This window comes from Nesoenas mayeri (genome assembly GCF_963082525.1).
Source record: "Nesoenas mayeri genome assembly, chromosome: 1".
Lineage (NCBI taxonomy): Eukaryota > Metazoa > Chordata > Aves > Columbiformes > Columbidae > Nesoenas > Nesoenas mayeri.
Window position 1 is genome coordinate 18,780,622 of NC_137541.1, and position 17,453 is coordinate 18,798,074.

The 17,453-nt window shown below is 36.9% G+C and overlaps 1 protein-coding gene across 1 annotated transcript in view; it reads left to right on the plus strand.

The window, feature by feature from the left end:
* TAFA5 (TAFA chemokine like family member 5) overlaps positions 1–17,066 on the plus strand; it is a gene marked incomplete at both ends in the record, with an annotated part of 338,365 nt that extends 321,299 nt beyond the window's left edge. The window contains 2 exons of the mRNA XM_080363494.1: positions 16,192–16,319; positions 17,013–17,066. Coding sequence (XP_080219620.1) covers positions 16,192–16,319; positions 17,013–17,066 — 182 coding nt within the window. The remainder of the gene's footprint in view (positions 1–16,191; positions 16,320–17,012) is intronic.
* Positions 17,067–17,453: the final 387 nt, after the last annotated feature.

The window sequence follows — 17,453 nt, forward strand, 5'->3', positions numbered from 1 at the left end:
TGCATGCTGACATAGGTAGTTGTTAGACAGATTTGAGTTGCCTGGGAAACCCCCATTTCAGCTCTCAACCTACAAAGTCAGGGCAGGAGCCCAAGTAAGGACTAGCATTTATAGAAGCTAAGCTAAGCATCTGTAGAAGTTAAGCACTGGATGGTGTGAGGTTGCTCTATTCCTAGTGGTCATTATGAACACTTCTTATAGCTGTGGCTATAATTGTGGTCGCACATGTAGTGCTTTTCCTGTGGGGTCTCATGTGGTGTGCCATGCAGTATTGGGCTCTTACAAGTGAGATATTTTTACTACCTCCTACCTGGGAAAAGAAAAAACATGTGTGAAGTCATGAGGACATGGAAGAATGATATGGAGACATGGTTGTGTGGGATCTGCTGCACCGCACTGGAGGATTGTGCCTTCATGAACTCAAGCAGCTCTAGGAAGTCACTTCTGAGCATGGAGTGTTCCAGAAAGTGGAGATTGCTGTAAAGACTACCTGGTGCAATTTCCTCCAAAATATTTCAAAGACCAAGACTGGGAATGATAAGGAAATTTATTCATGAATGGTGTGGGAGCATAGTTAGAAGGTGGAGTGTACGTAGCCATGTGAACTCCGTCTTTTAATATGTTATGGTGGATTGACCCTGGCCAGTCACTTAAGCATGCACCAGCTGCTTGCTCACTGGCCCCCACCTGCAGGCCTCACAACAAGATAAGGGACAGAAAAGCAAAAGCAAGAAAAACTTGTGTGTCAAGATAGAGACAGTAAATGTTAATGTAAATGTTAAGTCAATTTTACATTTTACATTGTATCTTAAAGAAACTGACTGACATAGCCAGTGATATAGTCAGAGCATCTGGAAAAGATTCTCAGTTCCAGGCTCCAGCTTCCCAAAGATCTGTGAAAGCATGAACTCCTCATGTTCACAAAAGAGGAAGGAAGGGGTGCAGGTTTAGATGTTCTGAATGCCAGAACTGCTATCATGTTATTCGTCTAATGTGTATGATCCCTACGAATCTATTGAGAGAAGGTAGAGGCTACACATTTGCTAGAATAACTATACTACACTTGCATGCATGAATAATTGTTATGATCTATGCATGAAATACGTAAAAATATATTAAATTATAGGATTAAAAGTAAAAGAACATACTAAAGGATATGAGTCCATTCCCAGTGAGTTTTGTTGTTTGTTTTTGTTGTTGTTTGTTTGTTTGTGACTGCTTTTGTTTTTTAACAGAATCAGAAAAAAATATATAGACTTTAAAATTTCTTTAAGGCAGTTCCTCTCTGTTAAATAATATGATAGACCACTAGCACCCCAAGTGGAGTAACACAGTGCAAAGCTGGATGTTAAGATCCAGATTTTTTTTACTATTTTACTTTCCTCTTCCCAGTGTTATCACTTTGTGTTATTAACATACATGTGGTTTTTTTCTTTAAAATTGTCCACTACGAAGGCTGGGTGCTAGAGAGCCTGATGAGAGCAGTCATGCTCTTTCTTCCAAAGCAGTGAATCCAAATAAAATAGTCTGTGCAGAAAGAGCTTTCAAGATGCCTGAAACATGGGATATATTTAGGAATTTCTGGAGATGAATGTGATTTCTTTAAAAAATTGAGAATTATTTTGAAAGCTGCTATGGTTGAGAGGATAGATATTTGGAGAAGTGTCTTGAAGTTAATATAATTAAGCATGTCTTTATTTACAAGAGTGGGCAGGAATGAGAGTACATTTGGCAGCCTCATTTGGCATGTGGCTGTGCTAAGGAAGGCAGTCAATGGCCTGACTTAGGCTGAAATAAATTTTCCAAAGAACTAAGGGCAAGACTCAGCACCTTCCACTCTAAGTATAGGATTTTTTTCATTGACTTGCTTTGCCTAAACTTATATATGTGCACATTAAGAAAAATAACAACAACAAAATGCTGAACAAAACATTCAGTGTATAGAATTTTTGCCCTGGGGAGTGAGAGAGCATGTGATGCAAGAGAGTCACGTTGCTCACTCCCTGCTGAGAGGCACCTGGGTCCAGCACGGCTGAGTGCTGTGTGAGAGACTGAATGGAACAGAATAGTGTCTTAGCAAGTCATGAAAGATTTTATATCAGGGGTAGGGGGAGAATAATGTGATGTAGGTGTGGCATACCGATTCTCAGGCAGGCAATACTGTCACTGAACAGCAAACCTTGCAGATTCTATCATATAGCAATTTTTTTATATGTATTTTAGGCATAGAAAGGTATACAGTATGGTTGATTTTCATATAATGGGTAGAGGAAGGTGGAGCAGGAAAAATTAAAGACAGTGTTCTTTTTTAACAGCTTTATGATGCAGCTATATGCTCACACATTTTTCTGAAGTATTAATGGCAAACACAGTAGTTAATGATGTATACAGTCCCGATGCTGAATTATATATCAGGCAAAAGGGCATGTGATTTATCATATTTGTTTTTCTGTGTCCTTAATTTTTCTGTGATTAATGTGTCATGCAAATAGAAAGCTTTCTGTATTGCTATGGAAAAAATTATACTTATTTTTCCCCACAAATTGGTAATGCAAAATCCTTTAAAATTTAAAAAAAATAAAAAAAGGCACTTTTAAGTACAAATGCATGATCATTTTTTAATGCTATCAATTTAGATTTATTATGACAAATTCTCCTTGGGATAATTTATGGTATTATGGCTTGCGGTACACCTCAGGGGATCAACAAAGAAGTTAATTGTTCCTCAGAGATGTACAATTTCCACCCTTTGCCCCTCAATCAACAGCTTGCAAAGCAGTAACTGAGAGAATATGGAGAAATAAATCTGAGTATATTATTTCTTCTTGGAACAGTTCTTGCTAGAACATAGAGAAATAAAGGCGGCTGGCTGGTATGGCGTTCTTACACATCCCTCTGGCTACTTGCAGAGACAGGATCTTAGACTAGACTGATTCAGGTCATATCCAGTATAGTAATTTCTCTGTTGCTTACCCTTAGCCTTTGTTATTCTGGGTCAGTTGATCAACACATTAGGAGCTGTAACCAAGAGTCTATCCATGTTTTGACCAACTGGTAAGGAAAAGCTTAGCAGCAGGCTGTACTGTGCTTGCTTATTCAGTGTGAAATAAAGGCACACAAGAGCCTTTGAGGGGTCGTTTCTTTTTTTTTGTTTCTTATTTTACCAGTATCTGTTGTGCCAGTAGGAACTCAGGGTAAAACATTCTAGACAATGTTACAGCTGTTACAAAATTATCAAGTTTATTAACATGTCCCAGAGCTGTGTAGTTCAGGTATTAGGAAATATTGTAACTATCTGATATTGAAGATGTTTTTTTGGGTGTTAGATTCTCATATCTATCCTACATCTTTATATTTCTATAAAATACCTGGATATTGCTTATATGTCATTATTGCAAACAGGTTTGTGTTCTGTTTTTTTCTGACCAACTCTGTGCTGCTCAGTTTTTTGCCTTGTAGAATTGTCTCTAAATTATTATCAGGAACAAGCATAAAACATTTCAGTTTTCTCTTGTTCTTCTCTAATTAATATGATTGTGGCATCTACAGAATAAAGGAACAGTCTTACCTCATGGGGAACCTCTAGTGTTTGTCTTGGTGCCAATGTGGCGATTTGATGTAATATAGGCAACAAAATCCACCAATTTCTCCTGTGATGTAGCTGCACATTCTCTGTCCTTCTTACTTAGTGCTCCGTGTTAGCAACATTTTTAGGAATGGCTTCTGTAAATGACTCAAGTGTAAACACTGTCCTTTCTGTGCTTCGTCAATTATACTTGTGACAAACCTGAAAGTGTTTTTCTTATCCTTTACAGCAGGGAAAAAAATCAGAAAAACATCCTGTGGAAGCACTCTGCTCTTTCCACACAAAATCCTGCATCTGGTTGTTAATATGCAATTCCTCATACTGTGAACTTCCATAGAGGTTAGAGAAGAGAAAGATTTTTTAGGTCACCTAGTCCTCCCCTCAGTTATACATACAGTAGATTCACATAAGGCACAGTCATGTCCCCTCTGCACTGAAAGGGAGCATTCTTTTCACATGGCATGAGTGCTTCACTGATACTGGAAAGAAAAGACCTTTTTCCTGTAAAGGGTGTGTGTGATGAAGTTGTAGCACGTTTGCATAAAAGGCTCTTTGTTAATTGCTATTGTGCTAATGGTGCTTTGAATATGAATGTTTTGTAAGCAAGAAACAGGCAATGATTCAGATGAGCAGTGCCACAAAGAAAACTTAAGCAAGACTGGAAGTGAAAGAAAGTCTTTGGCATTTTGCAGTCTGTTTTTGAATGGGTTGCACAGATTCAAGTAGTGAAGACTATACATATAATAAACACAGTAATGAAGCTGTAGATTGCACTACAAATTTGTAAAAACAAAACAAAAAAAAAAAGGCATTTATATCAGAGTGAATCTGCTGAAGAACTTGTGTATGTGTATGTGTGTGTGTGTGTGTATGTGTGTGTGTGTTACGCATGCCTCTGTCACAAGTGAATCGAGAATGAGGCATACATTTTCAGCAGGCTGAAGTGCCTTCTAATCCACCTGGTGAAAAACGCCAATCTCCATATTATCAGGCTATTATGCCTGTTTTCATCAAATGATTCTCACTTATCTTGAATATTTTACACTTGGTGAACCTAGAAATCTTTGTAAGATACCGTCGCTTGGCTAGCCTAAATTTAGGAATTTGCAGATTATGTGAAGATACAGATTTTACTGCTAGTGACATAAGGTATCTGAATAATCTTCTGCTTACAACAAAAATATACATAATTCTGTTCTTGAACAGAGAAGAATTTAAAAAACTCTGTGACCGTTTTCCTCCCTATGACCAGAAACCTAATTCCCTCACTAACCCTCTCTCCTTGGATTTAATCTACATGCTACGAATTTTAGAGATAGGGATACCTGATCTATCTTTAAACAAACTTGCTCAGGAAGGCAGCCTATAAAAGCAGTAGGTGATGTATATTGATGAGAAATGTGCTAACAGAAGTACACCTCAAGTTGTAAAAAGCAGAGTTGGTGAAGAGTGGCTAGTGTGTTGTAAATTCACTATTTAATTTTCCAGCAACTAGGGCATGTAAATAGGCTCTGAAATTTTGAACACAGGTGAAGTTATGCAAGTTTTCTTCGATCCAACAGTAGAAAACATGCACATTATTCTACAATTTAATTAAAATTATTTCTTTTATTTCCACATGACTACAGTGGTTAGGCAGGATATCTGCTGACTAGAGATAAAACATTGCAGAGGAGTGGTGACAGCAACTTTTATTCCTAATACAGTAGTTGCATAGATACATGCATACATAAGTGCTTATATAATTATGCATACAGGGATAATTTAAAGAGCCATTTTTTAATCTGCTATGTGAATGTATAGAAATTGTGTGAAGTTTCCCTGGGAAGATCTCTTGCAGATTATTTTATTTTGGTATGTTTAAAATGTTGAGACTGAATGAACACTTAAGTAGTTCAATATTGTACTTAAGAGAGACGTAGAGAACTATTAATAGCAGTTGTGTTTTCTTAATCTGCAAGGGGCTATTTCCAAGCTGCGGACTCAGTCAAAAAGAGCTTTGTTGAGAAGAACCCTCAAGAAACCTATTGCAAGTTTTGCCTGAGTCAGGACTGCGAACTGGTGCTATTTGTATTGTTACACGATATAGATATTTCCAGTAATGTTTCCCCATTGCTTCTACAAAGCAAGAGTTGATTGAGAAAGCTCATTTGCAGACAGTTGCTGTTAAAAGAAAGCAATGAAATTCCTGCAGGTGGAATATTCTAATTTACTTCCATCAGGATCTTTAAAAGCTAAGATTACAGACTGAACCAAGCTAAGTTTGTGGGGTTTTAAACTCTTGTTTGTGTCAGTGTTGATGTGCAGACTCTTTTATTTTGCTTAAGATGCTTTTCAATGTAGAATAAAATAAAACAAATAAAAGCAACAGCAAGAGACTTAAAATTTAGATGATTAACCTGCAGGAATACCAAATGTTTTATCAGACACATGACCTTATAGCTGACAGCAGACCACTCAATTGTTTAGAGTTTAGTAAGGCAAGCCAGGTATACTCTGTGAGAGTTAAATAGGAGTCCCATAGAAATAATACTAAAATCTGTAGAACCGAGGAGTTTTGCCTTTGCTATTGAATTGTATAAGTGGTCTAAAGAGTCTGCAGAAATATAAGTATTCTCTGATAATCGGTACTGGATGCCTTTCTAAAAGATATTTCAACCAGAAATTGCTGAGATTATTACAGAATTTGCTGGATTAAGTTTTATGGCCTTCATGAAGGTCAGATTAGATTAATGTAACTGGTTGTTTCTGTCTCTAAAATCTATGAGTCCATCATGTTTCCTGTATAAGAGTGCAATAGAAAAAAAAAAAGCAGCTTTAACTCTCAGTGACCTGTCCTGGTCAGCTTCTTTGTGTCTGGCTGTCTGATTTTTAACAATGTGAGCAGTCGCTGCAGAACCACAAGTACTTACAGCACCTTATTTTCAGAATTCATAGTTTAAAAAAAGGAAATCAGAGTATATTTTCTGTGCTATTATTGTCTTTTGGCCCAACTAACCTCCCATGTGCTGCTTTTGACAGGGGACAGGACTCCTGCTTGCAAACACAATGGCCTGTGCATTGCCTGCCCTAGGAAAGAGGCAGCATTTCACCCTTTTTCACCCTATGACCTCTAGTCTGATTTCACAGAAATAATTTTGAAAATGTCAAATTATAATTTCTGATGGTGAAGGAAACAGGGAGGCTCTTGGCCTTTAAAATACCTTCTGTGGCTGTTCATAGATTTTCTGGATGGGTTCCAATAAATAAAATATTGCCTGTTAGGTGAAGAAAGACTATTCCTTCTAATCAGTGACTATTTCTGTTATAGAGGTCCTTCTGAACTGTACTGTATTTACTACATAAAACATCTGAAGAATTTTTATGAAATAGAATCTGTTGAAACTTTGAAAATCAATTCCTCTGTACATTGCTTACACAAGGTAAATACATCCAGGCATTAGCTGAGTCTTGGAGATGAATTGCATTATTTGTCTTTTTAAGATATCTGTCTCCTGGTATTACATGCAATATTATAAAAAAACAAATTAAAAAGAGAAACGTTATATAAATATAAGGCAGTCATTTGTAATTTTATTTTTTTTTTGCCAAATACTGAGGTATATACAGAGAAAGCTTTCCTAAGTTTTGAGACAAGTAGTTGCCCAAATTAAGTCCAAAAGGGGAAAAAATGATCATATATTTTTTTTTGTAAGGAACAATAATATTTTATATATATATGAAATGCTACATTAAAAAAAAAAAGCACATAACTTCATCTGTCAGTCAGAAATCATGTTCACCTAGTCATGATGTCAAACTCTGTCTGACAAGACGTGAGTGGCTGTGCAGTTGAGATATAACACATTCGCCTATATCAGATTTTCCCATGAACAGCATACCAGTTCAGTGTATGTTACATAATCTTAGATCTGTGCTGTATTTTAACACATTTATTCCTCTGTTGGTCAAAACCTGGCTAATGAAAGCAGAAGTCAAGAGAAAAGGCCAGTTTCCAAGCTATCTAAAGGTCAACATTACAGTTCACTATGGCAAGTTTCCTAGGGCACTGACAAAGTAATATTTATGAACACAAGTTTCAAAATAATCACAAGTGGTTCCATTAATTTCATTCTCAGTGTGCAAGGTGATACCATATAGTTGTCTACCTTTCTCTTTGTTTTCACCTGTTTCACTCATTTTTATTTTTTTTTCTTAATTTTCATTCATGTAGCATTGATTTGTGTTAAAATGCCCAGCGTAACCATGGCCTGTTTTTACTGTTTGATCAAAACAAAAAGTCACACGCTTACACCAAGGAGCATACCGTTTACTGTAATGCAACATCTAGTCGTGTGAAATAGGGGGAAGTCACAGGGGGTATGGGATAAGTACAGCCTTGTTGCTGAGTTTCCCTTTCTAATACTTTTAATTGTTCTCATAACAGCAGCTGTTTGTCTCCTTCTGTGCGAGTCATTGAGCTCATTTCAGCTCAGTTTGCTTCCATGTTCTGTTCTTACATATCTGACAAAAGGAGGGCAAAGTTTCCCATTGCTGTGGTTGTTGACAAAGGAAGCCCCATGAACTTGAGAACAGCTGAATTATTATCTTTTCAGTGCACAATAAAATGTCACCACTATGTCACAGCAGCATGCTGACACTGGACTTGGAAAGTACCAAAAGCAGTGAGGGCCAGAGCAGAACCACTTGGCTGAATGGTTGTCCTTTGAATGCACATGGAAAACATTAAGTAAAATTCATAGAAATAGCTTTAAAAAGATTAGAGACTAACAGATTTCAGTTCTCGTGCGCACGGAATCTCACACACTGATTCTCACTGCTTTGTCCATGCAAAAGCAGTTGTCAAATGAGGGTTGTGCCTTTTTTTTTCCCCCTCTAACTTAGCATGTGCAGAATTCATTAAACATGCCTAGTAAGCCTGGTTATGTGAATGCTCCATAGCTAGCATGCCAAGAAGAACCTTGATCCTTGGCCATCATTTTAGCCTGTGTTTTCTCAGTACAGAATCAGATATTGTGCAATCAAATGTGAAGCTGCAGACAGGGTGAAGTGTCCAGGAATCCTTTGTCACCCATATCTGTGGGTGTTCACACTCTGAGGTTCAGTCTGTTTTCAGACACTTGTAATAAGGTTGATTTATAACCTTCCTGACATCCTTCACTCCCTTTCTACTACCATCGTTATAATCTTTTATTCCCAGCTTCTTTCCATGGCACTCATCACTCTCTACCGTATAACCTAGAGCATATTTTATTCCTACTGCGGCTTCCTCCTTTAAATTCCTGTTTTGCTGGTGTTTACATTGAAATGTTCACATGCTTTGTAGCTGGGAGTTCTTGGGGTCCCACTTCCACAGCTGCCCAGCCTTCCTTGCATAACACAGGGAAGGTGATGAATATCTGCCCAGTTCTATCATGTTCTTCTTTTAACCACGGTGAATCTTGTCTTCCACTGCAGGACTCTGCTCACATCAGGAAGACTGAAACTGTTATACTTATGAGAAAAAACCTACTTATCAACATTGTCTTAAAGACTCCACTGAAATAGTTGTGCAAGTTTTTGACCTTACCTATCTGCTTCAGTAGCTACTACATATAGCTGGGCTTTGTCCACTTTTTCCTTCCTTTCTCTTTCTTGCCTTAGTCTTTATTTTCTTTTTTTTTCTATTATCTGTTTTCTTATTATTTTCTGTTATATCTCTCCCTTTTCTCTATCCTTTACTGTTGTCTTCAGATTCTCTTCTTGGGGTCTGAAATTGCTGTCCCTCTCCAGTTAAATTTGCTGTTCTCAATGTGCTGGCAGCAAAGTGAAATGTGATGAAAACCTGATCTCTGAAGGGTTCTTTGCTGGCATATCACAGATCAGATTTTTAGTAATTTTTACTTTGCTTCCAGCACACTAATTGAATACATCAGAGCAGAACAGCAGGGGACAGAAACAGAAGACACTGAGTCCTGACAAAGGCATTCTCTAGGGGTAGGTGTTCAATTAGCATCTCTTATTAGATGGCAAATGCTAACTACCCACAGACAATGAAGCACTAGATCGTTCACAGGTTGAAACCAGTGCACATGTACATGTGTGGATATTCAGGAAAGTGCTGAAATCCTGGGCAAAGTTGTGGGCCTATTTAAAGCATTGGCATTTTAATATGTAGTTTGAAACCACCAACTTAGAAGAAGCTGTAAGCACATGTACTGCACCTAAATAAGGTTCGATGTGTAGATTTTGTCTGCATTTATTATCTGTTATGACTGTCAGGGTACTTGTTGTGACCCTGTGAGAATGGGTAAATGATACTGCTTTTTGTTTGTTTGTTTGTTTTTGTTAGACTGCTTTATAAGCAGTTGAAAAATAGGTGTTATATTTGCTGTATTACTTTTCCATGTAAGCAATTTTGATAGTTGCCAATGAAAGGCTTACGGGTTGAGAACAAATATTACAATCTCAAATGAGAGCAATTATAGATAGAAGAAAACTGGCCCTTGAAAATTACAATGGAAACAGACATAAGTTCACAGTGAAGCTGTTTTGTAGGACACTTTCCATTTTAGGGTAGTGATTCTGTCAAACATATATTTGAGCATCTGGATGTAGACAAATCTAAGATACCTGTCACTAGGTCACTGAGTCACATAGTATTGAAGTTTTCAAAGAGAGAGGCAAAGTAAATGCATGCTTGTTTCTAAACTACAAAAAGATCAGATGTCTTGTGTTCCTGTGCATTTACTCTTATATACTTATTTTCATTGTTTATTTTTTATTGTTTGAGGCATTGTAATGAGGAAATTCTGCTATGTGGAGACACAAACAGGAAAGAAGATAAGAGCTGTTGAATTTCATGAGAGTGCTCCTAGAATCTGGATTATACTTCAGCTTTTGTTTGCTTTTTATTTGTTTGTATATTTTTTGTGTGTTTTTTATCCCCTGTCTTGTGTTCTGGGGATTTATTATGTATTAATAATAATTTCTGATTTGTAGAATAACTTTGGACTTTCTCCCTCCTAAACCATCAGCGTATATTTATTTTACAGATTCTTATGAAGATTCAGCAAAATATTAGGTACCTTCTTAAAATTAAACAGATGCCTTGATGCCTTGCTAAATGCAGTAGCTTTATAGTGAAACCTATGCTGCTGTGGTTTACTAAGTTCCTGTACTTGCATAGCTTAGTCCATCAGCCTTTTACACCCAAGCTGAATTCCTTGGGACCATTCATGCCAGTGGAGGAGGGCCCTTAGGCAGTCCTATTTTGGGATGACGTAGATAACTGCATAATTTGGAGATCATCTCCTGTATTATTATCCTGCTTATCTCAAATATACCTTGTGAACGGTGCAATCTGCACTGTTTATGGTAAACCAAGATTTCCATTCTTTTTCAGGAAACAGGTCAATACTGAAGGTCTCTTCTCAGCCCTGGGGCTGTGATAAGATTTATCCTTTACTGGAGCTATGGCTGAGATGAGGTGTAGGAAAGGCCTCTGCACTGTCATTCAGCCTTTTACTCTTCATCTAATTACCTGCTCTCAATTTGTAGCCTCTATGTAGCCCACAGGAGATCACTTTTTTTCCGTATATTTCTCAACTTCAGCTCAAGTATCCCTCCCAATCTTGACAGCAAGAGCTAAATGATAAAATGGGTGTCTAGACATCGCTATATTGCTGTTCTTAGAACTAAATAGTCTTTGGTCTCACTGCCTTATAAATAATTGAGAAGAGCAAACTCTTTGTGAATTAGCACTACTTCCAATTTTTTAAGTGGAGCAGAATGACGGCTGTAAAAGGTATCCAAGGTTTGTGATGTTCCCTTGTTGTATAGTAAAATAGATTAATGTTTGTGGCTTATACAATATTACAGTCAAATTGCTGCTCTAAAGACAGTTCATGATTACAACATCTTATTACAGTACTGTGATTCAGTTTATGTTTTTGTTGGCCTCTTTCCTACTGCTGCAATATAACTAACATGTGTTTTTTAAATCCTATTACTTTGCATATTTGTTGTTGTTTAATTTCTTATATATGTGTTAAAGCACATTCTCTTCCTGAAAAAAAGTGGGGCAGAGAAAGGTCTCCAGACTGGCGACAACTAAGAATTCAGAGGTTTTGTTTCCAGCTCTGCAACAAATTTTTGTTGTGACCTTGGTCGAGCTGATTAACCTCTGTAAAAAATGGGGACAATGAACAACATTTACCAGTCATAGGTAAAACTAGCTAACCATAATAACTTCTTCAAAGTGTTTGGAGATCTTTCATAGGTAGATAGTGTGTATGTACTGAATCAAGCAGAGAAAAGAATGGTTGGAGCAAGCTGAAAAAATAATGGAAGAAGGAAAAGGGACAAATGTTATTATTATTTGATGAAAAATAAAAATAAATACATTTTTGCTTCTATTTCTAAGTTCATTTATAAAAAAGTATGAGAAAACAAACTATAAAGATCTGAAAGTTTTAATCCAACATATTTTAGAGGGCTTTTTTTTGCATTTACTGCTGCTGAACAAGATTTATCTCATTTTTTTACCATCCTAAAAAGTTCATCATTTTCAGTTATGAGGTTGACTAAAGATGCAGCAATTGATAACTGCCTGAACATAGAGTGAATATTGGAAAAGAAAGTATAGAAAAGAAACCTTGTTTTCTATGGAAAAAAAAAATATATATATAATGTTAAAACAGGTGAGAAGCTTAGTAACAAAATATCTAGTTGCAGTATTTAGCAGAAAATAATTAGTGGTGTTCTGAAACACTACTCAGTTGAGCAGTCCTAAATTGGACTATACTAATCATTAATAGGGGCTTTTATTTATTTTTAATAATAACTGGAAATCTGTTGCAAATCGCTCTATCTTACAAAACAGCTAATAACATTTCAGTGGGTAGCTTGGTGTCGTGTTGATATAACATCCTGCTGCCTGTAGCACCTCAGAACTGTTTGCATGAAAAACCCTTGGATAGACTCCATTTGTTCTCTAGTTCAAATGGTATTACCCGGGGAAGCAATTCTACCATGTGCCGAGCACCGTCAGTTCCTATTAACTTCAGTTTAAGTGAAGGGGCACAGCCCTTCTTAGGAGATGCAAAGTAGTGTCAGCTCAGATTCTCAAGATGAAATTCAGTTCTTTGCAGAAGATCTGAACAAAGCCTATGTATCATTTAAGTGCCACTTAATTCTTTATAATGGAGCTTGGAGTAGATTTGAAGAATCTGATAGGCTTTTTGCTGTCTTGTCTGCAGAGGGCTGAATTTTACCCCTGGTGAATACACACAGTAAAAAGGCAACTATACTGCCTCAGGAAATACATTGTATTCCTTTGCTTTGACTAGTGTAACTCAGTTTCAATTACTGATAGAATTCTTGATGTTTTGCTGGTAAAATTGTTGTATATTTTGCTCCCTCCCCATATTATGTATTTAGCTTCACTGTGACACTCTACTATAATGGGCAAACTGAAAAGTGAACATGCAAAAATAGATGTAATCCTACAGGCACGAATATGGCCTCCCTTTTGCAGCTGTGACCTCATGTGTGTAACAGAGCAATGTGTCTGTATAGACTTCAATTTATACCCAAGTGTGAGGGTTCCCGACTGGCTGCTTTTGGCAAATGGCCCAGAAAACAAGGCCCGTTGAGACGGGAGAGTGAGAGCGTGTGTGTTTGTGCAGCTTTTGAAACAAAGTGAGGGTCAGGTTGAAAAGCCGGTCAGAACAGCTGCGAAGATCTGCAATGGGGCAAAGACCCCGGGGGACGGTCTGGGCAAGAAAGTGGGCACTGCCACTCGGGGACCCACCAGGGAGTGGATGGGGAGAGTGGGGGGCGTGTGGGTGTTGGGAGAGTTTCTAATTGGTTCTAAGGGGGCATTTGGGAATTTCCAAGTGTTTATAAACATTTTGTGTCTAGTACTAGGGTTTACCTTTTTTTTGTATTACTGGTATTGATCCTCCACTGCAGCTGGTTATATGTCATTAATTAATAAAGCATTTTGATACTGCTTTGCTTTAAACCATATGAGCTGAGCAGTTTTTTCCTGCAAAAGAAGTAGTTCTGACTCTGAAGACTTAAATGCATGAGTTAGTCTATACACTTAACAAAGAAAGGTTTTAGACTTTGTGTTCTGTAAAATGCTCTTGGTGTGTTCTAAATTTGTGTGGGTATAACCAATACCTAGAGCAAGGACTCTATATATTTGTGGTACTACTGATAGCTACATTCTGGGATAGCAACCAAGTAAACACTGAGAGTAAATCACAGAGGAAATTTTTTTTTTAAGATCAGTTCAAATTCTGTTTCCAAGAAAACCTCCCACCTGAGATTGTGGAGGCAATCTAGTACATATTTTTCATTTTAACTGCCAATTCAGTCTTTCATTGATTGTTCATATTGTTGAAACATTGATATCATAGAAACAGCCATTTTGATAGGTGAATTACAAAATATATGTATACAAATAGGCGAAATTTGGTGTTAACATTTTACTGAGCTTTTTCTGGAAAGCCTGCAACTGGATACATGTCTTCACTCAGAAAGGATTAGTCTGTTATCTGTTCAGTAGGAGATGTTAGCCTTGTCAATTGATATGATCCACTTCTCAGTAGAGCAGTACCTATGGACTCCAAAAACAATCCAGGTTTCTGTATACTGTGTGCTTTAAAACCTAAGTGGATTCACTTCAAAAAAAATTGTAGTTATGAAAATTGTTTGGGAATCATTCCTCCAGCAATATATATATTGCCTAATGAACAGTGCAAATTCCATTGTAGACTTCTGGGAGCTAAAGTGGTTTTTATTAAAAAAAATATTAATATGAATTTCAGATTTAGCTTCCACTGAAAGAAATCAGCATTTGTTCTATTGCAAGAGCTTACGAACAATTGTTCCGGGACTGAGGACGCAAGTTGTTTCATGTCAAAATATTGGAAAGGATTTTATTAAAAGACTTTAAATTACACTATTATTTCTTGGGATGATCCAGTGGCACTGGGAATTGTATTTTTAAGTGATTCCAGACAGAAGATGTCAAGGGCATAGGGAAGCTGAATCACACATTCAGATGAGCATAAAGAGCTGCAACTGCCACTGGGTGTAAATACACACTTTTAAGCTCCTTAGACCCAAAATTAGTTTGGAACGTCATCGCTTCTTATATGCTTATCTTGCTAAGTATTTCTCTTTTTATTGGGTTCATGACTGTTGAAGACGTATTGTGTGTATTGATGTCACACATCAACATAGAGGAAGACATGATTTGTGTCCCTGTAGGTGGAACTTGTTCTGCCCTTGAATCCTACAACACTTATGTACAAATTGAAGTGCTGAGGCCTTCTTATAGTCTAGCCCAGCATTGCTGAGATGATATCTGAAGGAACTGAGGACCATTTTCGGTGGACTGTGAGCTTTACAGTCTGAGCAAAAGATAGATTTGTTGAGGGGCCTTATGTTATTGAGAATGTGTCTATGGCACCATGCAAGTGACTGCATCTTTTTATATGTATTTTATACAAAGTATCCCAAACGAACACTCCACCATACAATTTTGCCTACAGGGGAGAGTAAAAGAATAACAAAATATTGGATATTAGTCATGTTGCTTAATATTCTATAAAAAGGAAGAGAAGGAGCCCAAATACTACAGAGATAAACACAAAAGAAGTAGTATTATAATCCAGAAAGAAATCTACAGGAATTAAATGGCCTTTTTCTCCCTGCCTTGAAGAAAAATTTCTCCCTACAACTCCTCTGCATCTATTTTAATGCAGTCAGAACTCTGTTGTTCCAAGACTGCTTGCTGTGTGACCTTGAGGAAATTTTGCAGAACAAGCTTACCAGAAACAAAACCGTTAAGAGGAGCTGCAAAGCACACAATACACCACCTTTCGAACAGTTAGTTCCTAACTAGACTTCCTTTCACTTGTAGAAGTAGGGCAATAGAGTGCTTTTTCCAGGCTTTTCCCTCTGCTTATTATCCCCTTCCCTGTGATTTCCCAACCTTTACTTCATTCAACACCTGCCCTTATGTTCCTAGTTCCTGCCCCTACCATTGCAACTATCACAGAGTTTCACAATTACTGTCATTATGTTGCCCCTTCTACCTGTTTATTATAGCTTTTTTCTCTCCACTGTCTGTCTCATGTCTGTTTACACTCTAAGCACTTCATGGTACGAAGTGTCTGCTCAGGTTTATATGGAATAACACAATGGATCAGTCATAAGTTACTTTTAGGCTACCATGATGATTGGTTAGGATAGTAAGTCTCCAATTGTTAGCTCCTCCAATAATATTCCCATGACTGTAAGGAGCATGGAATTAGAAAAATTAGATAAGTTTTGTGTTCTTTTGATTTACAACAGAGCTGTCTTTTGTTTATTGTTGGTTTTTAAGTTCTGTTTTTATTATGAAATTTGTTGGCACAGCAGGTGTTGTAAATAATTTTCTAAATTGCCTAGGGCTGTCTGCTTCATAACCTATGGCTGTGTTATCAGATGATGAAAATAGACAACTCAAATGAGAAACTGTTTAGAGATAAGTGAAACGTGAATTCTCCTGCCAATTGGTTTTGGTTGTGTTTTTTTTTCTTTTTTTTTTTTTCTTTTCTGTTCCATAGCACGAATTATCAAAACAAAACAGTGGTGTGAAATGCTTCCGTGTTTAGAAGGAGAAGGCTGTGATTTGCTAATCAATAAATCAGGCTGGACCTGTACACAACCAGGAGGACGGATAAAGACAACCACGGTAGGTCACTTCTCTGTTCTATATTTCTTTAGCTTCTAGTTCACTTTAGTTTGTTAAAAAACAAAGAGTGAGATTTCTAATTGGTTCTCGGCACAGATATGAAAAATCTCTTACCTTATAATAAGGCTATATCCCCAAGTGTGTTTACTGAAATATACAGCAATGTTATCACAAAGGCAAGAAAAATGTGTAATTCCCACTGTTCCTAAGAGTGGAAATTATATCAGGGTTTTCTTAAAAGGCATCAGTGGTTTAACTAACATTTGTATTCAGCCTGAAGACAATATCTTATTGCTTCACTATACAAGAAGTGTACGATATAAAACTGAGCACATGGTCTAGCAGGGTGAAAAGAAAGTTTTCATTCGGAATTCAGGAGAAACTGTTTTTACTATTCCCACTGTACTGGAAAAGGAAGTTGCACAGATAGACATTTAGTTTTCAGTGAGATAATCATTGAGACCTATAGAAAGTAAAAGATCCCTACTTTCAGCTTTCCTTTGGTCCTGATTTGTTGATAAACCCCTCAACTCTCTGCTTTGGTGTCTTGGGGAATGTGTTTGTAGGGAAGCTGAGAGTACATATGACACTAATTGTTTCTAAGGCCTAGAAAATGGAAGAGATATAATAAAGCAATATTCTGATAGCTTACTAGACTGTTTTAAATGATCCCTCCCAATAATCTTTTTTTAGATTTACCTGGAGCTTGAGTGTAATTTAAATAAGTGCAATTTCAAGAATATTTAGTCTTGGAAGTACTTATTAGTGAGGACTAAATTAAGGCACATCATCCCCTACAAAATTCCTTTGTCTAAGCAGGAGGCAGACACCAGTACAAAACCTTTTACTGTTTTAGAATGCCTATATTTTGGGAAATTGACATGTTTTTCACTTATTTAAAAAGAATGAAGAATTGATAATGCTTTATTAGATATCTGCAAAGCAAACTTTATGAATTGTGATCACTGTTTTGATGCTCCTGTATTTACCAGACATAATATTCATAATGGACAGGGCTATAAAACTTAACTTACTCTCTGAGGTCTTACTTAAATATCATTTGCCTTTAGATTTTTTGCATTCAAGTTACATAAAAGTGACACAGAAAAACATAGAAAAGAAATAAGTTTTTGA